Here is a 10,056-nt window from a genome sequence, read left to right on the forward strand (position 1 = left end):
CTGTATTTTATATTGCTTTGGCATGTTCCAAAAACTGAATTTGACTCTTGAGAAACACATCTAGCAAGCGTACTTCTCATCGTGCGAGCACTATAAAGGTCCTTTTGATTTCGTAGAGTTAGTAGAGTTTCCAAAAGTGCTTTGACTTCATTCCCATGATGCCGATTCTGTGGAGAATCTGGCTTAACATTTACTGAGTTCCCACAATGAATAAGACCGGTTTCCTCCAATAAACTTTACCGATCTGTGCTAAACAATGTCACGACTTGAGACAAATGAAGCCATTTCAACCGGACGGTTGTACTTTAAAATCACATGTCCAACGCTGCACCTGAAACACGCAAAGGACAACAATCATTTTATTGTGCAAACGTCTAACATTTCCAGTAGCTTCCCCAACAGATATTGTCTTTATTTTGCTACATCAAGAACAGTACAAAGAACCCTTGGACCCTTGCATCTCTATGCAGTACGTATGTTGCAGAATCTGGTGATGTGCTCAGTGGTTAGACAGTATGTCGGTTAAGCTCAATGTGGGTGACAAAGTGAATCCAAGGCGAGAAATGAAATAACGCATTTCAAAACGGGCAAAGGCTCTGCCTGAAGGGGTGACTGGCAGGTAAAGTAAAATCGCATACACCTCAGGGATATTCATTAAATATGCTCTAAATTAAATGGAAAGTATTAGCTATGTCGACAAAAGCATATATTTTCTTTTCATATTGGAAAGCTGACTTTAGCTTGGAACGCCACGCGGCAATTTTTTGTAAGGGTCATGAGAAAAGGCTGTTGTGAAAATTACCCATCGGCTACAAAAAAGACTGGCATTCAGACCGTGGTTCTGGGAGGTGACAGTCCAAACTTTAGACTTGAAGTTTTACTGTCCTGAACTCATGATCAAAGCTTATGATGACTGATTCGTGTGAGTTGGTGAACCAAGATGTAGAAACAAAGTGTTTCTTGGAGGAAAAAATTTCACAATGGCAGTGAATAGCAAATACAGACTAAGGAAAGATTTTCTGGTTTGGAATACTTCAGGGTGTGTGGGAAGAGAAACTGGGCAGGTCAAATGAGATGGCATCACTTTGGGATCTGAACATACAAGTAGCTGCCTGAACATGCAAACACGTAACTGTTTTTCCCAAATACTTTGACACACCATAACCACAGGAATAACCAGGGAATTTTTTTTTTTTTAGCAACCTGATAAGGGCTCTATTTCATCTCATTTTATTTATTTATTTTTTATTTAGTCTCCTTTTTCAAATAAGTGATCTGCACCCACAGAGGAAAGAGAACTTGGACCTCCACCTGTACCTGAAACCGAAGTCTCAGTTCTACATAAACACACAGACGGGGACCCGAAGGACCAGGGTATAACCGGGGTGTAACCGGAACTTGACGATGGAACTCTTTCAGAAGCAAACAGTCTGTTGTCCAGAAGACCCAGTGCTAATGTCCCTTACCATAAATGGCCAAGTTCCAAGGTCCCCCGATTCAAACTTGCCCCACCAGCACCCCTACATACCTGTCCCCCAGACCCGTTAAAAACCCTTGACCTAGTCCAGCCAACAAGATGAACCTGAGGCATTGCTAAGTCTCTCATATTCTCCGTTGACGCCGTCTAGATCAACAAACTTTTCCTTACGCCAAATTCTGACATTATGAGTTTTGGCCTTTTGAAACGTTGGGCACACGAACCAGCATTTGGTGACATTATTATTATAGGGCTATCATGCTCAGTAGTGATTTTATAGTAAACAGATTTCTAAAAAAACAAAATGTTAACTGGCAGTAGAAAGTTGTTGCAGGGTTTACTATCATAATTAGAGCATCACATATCTTTTTAAGAGTCAATCCCGTAACATAAGCCACCCTACCCTTTAATTATGAATTGGGGACAGTTAAAGATATAGGTAAATCCTCTGAAAATAATAAAAGGTACTGGTAACACAAACAGGCTCTTCTCTGAGGCCACATTGCATTAGAAAGAGCTGGCTGCTGTACTGCTTACAAAACACCATATCCTGAATTTTAAAAGAAAGAGAACATTCACAGAGCAACGGACTGGCAGGAACTCCACTAATTAATGAGAGGGGAAGGAAAGAACAATTTTAAACATGTTTCAAATCTGAGCTCGTTTTGACCCATCAGATAAACCTCCTCTTACAATGTCACTATCAAGTGCTCGATTTGAGTGCCATTTCACGAGGGGAGATACCTGACTTCCACTTGCGAGACAGTTCACAGCTCTCAGGATTAAGGGCCCATGCAGATTTTTAAAAGGTCAGGAGTTTTACTAAGTAAATTTTTACTGATTATCTTTAGAACTTTTATTTTTAACACTTCGAAAGCAGTTTAACGCCCTAAAATGCCTCCAGAGGAAAGAGGCGAAGAGGAAAAGAGCCGTAACAGACAACAAAGACAGCGAGCACATGGCTAACACTTGAAAAGACGCGCAGTTGGGAGATGTCTCCATTGCGCAAACTGGATGCGTCACATTAATATAAATATACGCATAGGGAAAGTACCACGTCTGTCCTTTATTTGTCACCACGCTGCTGGCATGCTAACATGCATAACATCAACGCTGACCTTTGGTACGGCTTCGTTTTGCGACGCGCATTTTTGCCAGTTTGAGAAATTTCATTTATTCCACAAACATTCACTGAGCGGCCACTATGTCCCGAGCATAGTACTAGGCATTTGGGATAAAGAAATGAACAAATTACAATCCCTGAACCACAAAAAGCTCACAGTCTCCTGGGGGCACACTTAGACGAACAATGGATAATGCCATAGAGACGTAATAATAATAATTGCTGATGCATATTGAATTAAGAATTTTATGGTGACTTCTTCATTTATTCATCACATTATTGTCATTTCATAGATGATGAATTTGGGACTTAGAAGTTGACTGGCTTGTCCAAGAGCACGTAGTTAAAGATCAGAAGAGACAGGATTTAAACTCAGGTCCCATGACAGCAAAGCTTCTTCCATAAATCATTAGGTTACAGCTCTACAAAAAACTATGGAAACACAAAAAAAAAAAGGACCCCAGTGGGCGGTAAGAAAACTAGAGAGGGGTGACCCGGGAGATTTCGAAGATCTTTCCCTTACAAATGAGTCGGTAAAAGAATAAATGAGCCCAGACTTGAGCAGTTTCATGATCAATTGTTTAGGAAAATAAGTTAGTTTGCCAGAGTAAATGCTAGAATTGCCCTATTTATTTGGCAACCCGAAGGAACAACCAGAAAGACATTCTCAAATAATGAAGAACGCTGCATTGTTTGAGAATAAAGCAGAATAAGACATCAGACTGAAGGAAAGCAGGAATGGCCCGCATTTCAAAAACGGATAGAGAGCAAATATTTGGGAACAAGGAAAAGTGCCGAGAGGGGAAGAGTTCTTCGGGGCTAGTAGCTGGGCTTGTGCAAAACCATCATCGTAACAGGTAAACATTCGGCAGCCAAGCGGGCCTACTCCGAAGGAGCTCGTTTTCCAGACTGACTCGAGTGGAGAAAAATTTTAACAAATTAGCCCATCTTTACAACTACATGCAAGCAACTTCATTGAATTCTTTCCTATAATCTGTATTACTTTGATCTCATAGCCACTCTGCGAGGTATGAGTTTTTAACGTACTCTTATTTTATAGACAAGAAAAAGAGGCAAACAGAAGTTAAAAGCATGAAGCTACTTAACAATCAAATAATTGGACTGTATTTGTTACTTTAATTTCTCCAATCGAAATTATCCGAACTATGCCTGTTGCCTCAGAATCATGTTCTCAACTCAATAAAACATGATTCTTAAGAGCCTGTTCTATATAAATCGCTCTGCTGGTGGTTTATGGGCAAAAATGGAAAATATATGTGTCCCACTCCTGAGGAGCTCCCTGTATGAGTCCCTCTGCTAAAGAATGACCAAATGAACCCTTAATATATGATAATGAATGATAATAGATTAATGCTGCTTCTCAAACTGGTGTAACAGTAGATCTAAGATAAGCTACCTAAAAATAAGTTTCCAAAAAAAATGTTTCCATAGTAAGAGAAGGAAGGAAAATATAGTATAGTATATATCTAATTTGGAGACCTGAAATATTTACTGGCATATTAAAGGCTCTGATAAGTCTTGCAATATACAAACCCGTTTATCTTGGCTTACCTAACCTATCAACCGAAGCCGAACTAATGTTCCATTGAATACATGTTGAGAAAGCTGGGTTATGTGTTACCCCTTACATGGGCTATTTTTGCATTTGTTAAAAATATCTCTTCCCAAGAAAGAGACTGTAAGAGTGGAAATTTGACCTCTATGCTATGCAATAAGGGAGATGCTGGGAGATGATCCTTTTGACACTCTCAAATCGGTTTCCACAAAAAGCTGACTATTTTCTCTTAGCATAGGATATAATGTTAGGGGCCAGTCCAATTTCCTGTCTTCCATTAGCCAATCATGTGTCAATCAAGTACATTTTTTCTGGCAAGAGTTGTACTGACTCATTTGGGTCTAAAAATAACTCTTGACCACATGTGGTACATCTAGATCTTTCCCCAGAATCTAACATCTATATTTGCCAATTTTAAGGGGCTACTTGATTATAATCATTTCTCACTAACACATACTAATCTGGTATAAAGAGAGGTCATACAAAATAATCACAATCCCCACTTCTTTTTATGTTTGTTTGTAATATAGAAATTTTGCCAGCATTAAATGTTCCATCACAATTTTTGGCAAATGCATACTGGCATTCATACACTTTAAATTTTAACAGATTTTGGGAGGAATGGGTCCAAAATAATCATTCCAGACTTTGAGAGAGAAAAATCTATGTTCTAAAGAATGTTTCTCAGATAGCATTTTAGTTATAAATCAGATTTATTCCCCAAGAGCAATCTTAAACTACATGTAAAAGAATTAGTGTTTAAAAAATCTAATCTTTACTCATGTTTAACTCTAGGAGGAGTGATCTGGGAATATGGATTCCATTTCTTTGACATAATGAAAAAAGGTTTCTTTTATGAGTATTGCAATGATAGATATGCATGCCCAGGAGAGCATATGTTTGAGATTGAGCACATGAATCTCTATGAATAGAAATATTTTACAAGTATGAAATATAAACAAACAGAAAGAAAAATGCGGAATGTGATCAGGCCTGGCAGGGATCGTATGTAACGGGAACACATCTGAGAACTTAAATCAAGAGGCCGGTCCGAGCACAGAGACTCAGTCTTAGCCCAGTCTTTATACCAGTCCCGCATCGGGGGTTCAGATTAACGACAGATATATGAAGAGATGAGACTGATGCCAAGCCTAGTCACAGTTCTTTTTGAGGATGACTGATATGCACGACTCTCCTCCAGTAGATTTTTGCAGGCCTCCGAAGTGATACAAAACGATAGCTGAGACCCAACATTCAGCTAGTCAAAATTCGAGCTGATTCCCATGGCGTCATGACTGAGTAAGGATGGAGATTCCTCACTGATCGATTCAAAATGGAATTTTCTTTCCCTTTCAATGAATTCAAATGTAGAATATCTGAGAGGATGAATCTTTTTTCAGGAGATAAATTCAAGTTCAGCCCCATAACCTGGCACCGAACAAGTATGATAACCACTTCTTTCTGCTCGGGACGAGAGCTGGTAGTTTCAGCAAATGTTTTCTGTCCATAATCTGCTAATCTAAGTAAACCTCTCACTCACTGGTTCTACCTCAGGGAAGCCTTTGTGTGTATATGCCGTTTTGTTTTGGGAATGTTTCTGTTATGGTAACTAAATCTTTACACGTTAGCTAAATTTTTTAATTCAGAAAAAGCATTTAGATTAGGGGAGCTAACAAACTTGATACCTCTTTCTCGTTGAAAGATAAAATGAATATGGGCAATTTCATCAACATTTCAGTCAAGTAAATGAATTTACTTTAAATATCATTTTCTACTAGCTTAATCAGAAATGTTATTTTGAAGAAAAATAGTACTCGAAAGGTGAAAATAGTTAAGACAGTTGCCCTCTTTCAAAAACAGGGAGCTCTGTTAAAATATTCATTGTGCATGAGCTACACTGGAATTGGTAAATTTCAATGTCCTGTATTCTATAAATGTTTCCTGCCTTCTTGTCATCCATTATGCAATAACGGAATCCCCCTGACCTAATGTCCTCGGTCTCCTTGGTATGCAGCCCTGCATACCTTTATACTGTCCTTCAAGCTCTTGGTTCCCAGTTCCCCCAAAAGGCAAGGGCTGTGGCATGTCTCAATCCTACCCCCCACCAGCCCATAGAATCTGGCCACCTAGAGTGCGTGCTCAAAAACACTGAAAGCATCTATTTCTACCTCGGGATAAGTAGAGATATTCTTTTCTCATTGCTTAAAATATTTCCATCTAAAAGGATTTCAAGGTCATCTAACAACGGTGAACACTTTCTTTAATCAAAAACTTTCCTAAAAAGTTAATTCATACGAGTACTACCAAACTTATACCCTGATCAGACCTCTCCAAATACCAGTGTTAAAAACAATACAAAAGGACCAAAATGGAGTCGCTTATGCTAACTAAGCCCCACATCACCAGTCTGAGACTTACCTTAGTTTTCTTAAATCAGTCAATCAGGATCGCCTGATTGGCACCAGTTAGATAACCTTCCTGTTAGACCCCAGCCATCCCCTAAAAATAACCTTGCAATAACCAAGTTGCTTTTTTGTCTAGTGTAACTTCCCCCTGCCCCCTTCTGCCTATAAAAGTCTTCCATTTTGTACAGCTCCTTGGAGCTTCTTTCTCTCTGCTTGATTGGATGCTGCCCGATTCATAAATCAGTGAATAAAGCCAATGAGATCTTTAAAGTTAACTCAGTTGAATTTTGTTTTTTTTTTCTGGCACTAGTTCCCTGGAGATTTCTAACTTACTTATCTCCTCTTTAAACGTGGTAGAGAGGAAAACCGCCTTTGTGGTTACTTAATGTTCACAACAGTTTATTTCTACCTTTAAAAATACAATGAATAGACATTTTATATCCTATTATTAAGCAACACCATAACCTTAAAGTTCCTTCATTTAAGAAGAGATTATAAAGCACATAATGTAAAAGACATTTTTGAGTTTGCCTTCACAAAATAAATTAACTCCCTTTTATTTATGATGAATAAAACATTTTATTTTAAAACACTGTGTTATTCAGCAAATAACTGACTTTTTTCTTTGTTTTTGTTTGTTTGTTTGTTTGTTTTTCCATAATGTGTACTGAGTGCCTGCTGTGTACAGATCTGGGCTAGGTTCCTACCTCATAGAGACTGAAATCTGAAAGAGAGATTTGCAAATCTCGATGGACTATATATTCCAGCTATTCAAGCTAAAGAATTACTGTTTTCGTTTTCAAAAGCATAACACAGTCTAACAGTAACATCGCTTAGAATTTTACTTCTAACCTGGAAACAAAAGTTAGCATTAGCTTTCCTATAATCTCCTTGAAAAATTAGCTCGGATTATGCTAAGAGTAGCTTTGCTACCAGAAGACCTGGTCTTGAGTTAAATCAGTTCTGAAGAGCGGGAACATCATGGGGGAAGAAAAAAAAAAAAAAAAAAAAAAAAAAAGCCCCAAGAACATTGTGTAATAAATGCCTCTTTAAAATGAATCACATGTAATATAAATCGAAGCGTGCCTTAACACACTCAAAGAGGAAGATGTGTAACATGGCTATAAGTGAACATCAGTTGAAATAAAAACATGGCCACAAACCACTTATCTTAAGTGGCAAAAGCTGGGGGGGGGGGGGGAAATGAGATATTCCTTTTTTTCTTAGAAAGGTCACGTCCAGCTTCGAAATCCGAATGCCTGCCCGAGGCCACTTTCCCACCCCGGGAGGAGGACCCCCGTGTCTGCACACACCACCGCCCGATGCTGCCGGTCGCCGTGAAAGTCCCAGCGCGTCCCCAGTGCTCGTGCCCCGAAGACACGCGCGCACAGGGAGAGAGAGAGAGGCAGCGCCTGCAGGGTCCAACGACCTGGTCCTCTGGAAACGAGGAAGCGAATGATGTATGGCTCTTCCTCTTTCCTCTAAGTCCCTTGCCTTCTGCACCTGAGCTTTCTACTCGCGTCCGCAAGGAAGGTCACCCCCCTTCCTGAGGACCCCGTCATCCCCTCCCGTCGTTGACACGGCGAAGGGACAGTGACCGCCGCCGCGGTGGCGGGTGCGCAGATTCGCTTGCTGCGTGCTCCTACCTCCATCCGATCAGCCTTTCTGGCCTAAACTCGCCAAAAGGTGGCCTCAGGGCTGGGGGAAGGCGGGAGGAAAGCAGAGATTTGGGACCCGGCAGACCGCAGCGCTCTAGGTCAAGTTCATCCCCATGGCCATCCCTCCCTCCGCTCCCCACCTTCCACCCGAGACGCCCTGTTCCCCCCTGGGCACCCTTGGGCCCACCTCTCCATCCTTTCCCCCACCCGCCGCCACGGCCTCCAGTCCGACCTCGCGCGGCTCCCGGGGACGCCCCCCGGGACGGCCGCGCGCTCGCCTACCCGGCTCGTGGACCCCGGGGTTGTCGGACAGCTCGATGACCAGGAGCTCGCGGCCCTCGAAGCTGCGCCCCACCGTGTAGATCCTGCTGACGGCGGTGCACTGCAGCCACACGGACACGAGCGCCTCGCGCAGCTCGGGGTAGCGGTGGTACTCGAAGGAGATGCCGTCCTCCTGCTGCAGCCGCCGCCGCCGCCGCACGCCGGGCTCCTGCGCCTGGGCGCCCAGCAGCCACCCGCCCGCGGCCAGCGCGGCGCACAGCGCCAGCAGCGCCCGGCGGCGTCCGCGCCCGGCCATCGCGCCCGCCGCCTCCTTTGTCTGCGCGGTCGGTGCCCGGGCTGCGCGGCCGCCTCTGCTCGCGCCTCACCTTCCCCGGGCGGAGTGCGTGTCCGCCCGCCCGCGCGCGCGAGGGCCACCCAGAGGACAGCGGCGACGCCGCGCCGCGCGGGCTGCACTACCCGCCGCCGCGCCCAGGGGGGCCGCAGGACGAACCACTGCGGCGGGGGCCGCGCGCCCCGCCGGGGGCGCCCCGCTCGGACACGCGGCGCCGGGCGCGACGCGGGGGACAGGACGGCCGGAGGTCTGGGTTTGGGGGACGTTGCCGTCATCATTGACAGACCCAGGACATGGCGCGTGGCAAAATAATAATAATAGTAATAATAATAATAATAATATTCTTGGGTCGTGAGTGGAGCCTTTTAAAGTGGCATCTATTCCAAGCCGACTCGGGTTTCCAACTTGATGCACCAAGAAATAGAGAATTTTCCATTAAAAAAAAAAAAAGAAAGAAACAAAAAGGAAGTATGGTCAGCCACTAGCCATGTAGCTTTAATAGCTGTATCGATAGTCCGAACGCAAACCCAAGGGCTGGATGTGCATTTATTTCAAGGTCTGGCTGGAAAGCAGAACACTTTGATTTGGAGGAGTAAGAGAGTAAAAATGCATCCTATCGATTTGCAGATGCTGTCTTGAATTGTGTGCCTTGAATTTCCTGGATTCTTCCAGAAAAAAATAAAATAATAAAATAAAATAAAAAGAGAAGACAATGTCATTTGGCAGTGCCTAAGCCAACATCTTTCTGTAACATCCTTGGAGAAAACCAAGCGCAACATTAGCGGTGCGCTGGATTAAGTATTTTGTTCAGTATTAAGATCGAATCTTTCGCGAGCCAGCCAATCTGGGTGGACCTGGTTCAGGGTCTCTAACCAGGTTGTGGCCAAGATGTTGGCCAGGACCGTCGCCATCCGAAGGCTTGAGTGGAGCTGGAGAACTTTCGTCCAAGAAAATAATAAAATAATTAAATCCCGTTATAGAAAGGAAACTCTGATCATGAGAGATAAAATCTGCATTCCCTTCTCAAAGTTACCGTAAAAATATAAAATCATATACAGCTCTGAACACCCACCCTTTAGATGAGGTCAATATTCCTGGATCAACTCTGGAGCAGATGTCATTCTGAAAAGGTTGCCACTTGGATTCACAAATCTAAATAAATAAATAATCTATCAAGTATATCTACTAAGCAGAAAAACTGGAC

The 10,056-nt window shown here is 42.8% G+C and overlaps 1 protein-coding gene across 1 annotated transcript in view; it reads right to left on the minus strand.

Moving 5' to 3' along the window:
• Positions 1 to 8,905, minus strand: part of CPE (carboxypeptidase E) — a 79,523-nt gene extending 70,618 nt beyond the window's left edge. Inside the window, exon 1 of the mRNA XM_036233979.1 lies at positions 8,522 to 8,905. Coding sequence (XP_036089872.1) covers positions 8,522 to 8,816 — 295 coding nt within the window. The 5' untranslated portion in view covers positions 8,817 to 8,905. The remainder of the gene's footprint in view (positions 1 to 8,521) is intronic.
• Between the last annotated feature and the right edge of the window lie 1,151 nt (positions 8,906 to 10,056).

The sequence above is a fragment of the Rousettus aegyptiacus genome, unplaced genomic scaffold (assembly GCF_014176215.1).
Source record: "Rousettus aegyptiacus isolate mRouAeg1 unplaced genomic scaffold, mRouAeg1.p scaffold_m13_p_16, whole genome shotgun sequence".
NCBI lineage: Eukaryota > Metazoa > Chordata > Mammalia > Chiroptera > Pteropodidae > Rousettus > Rousettus aegyptiacus.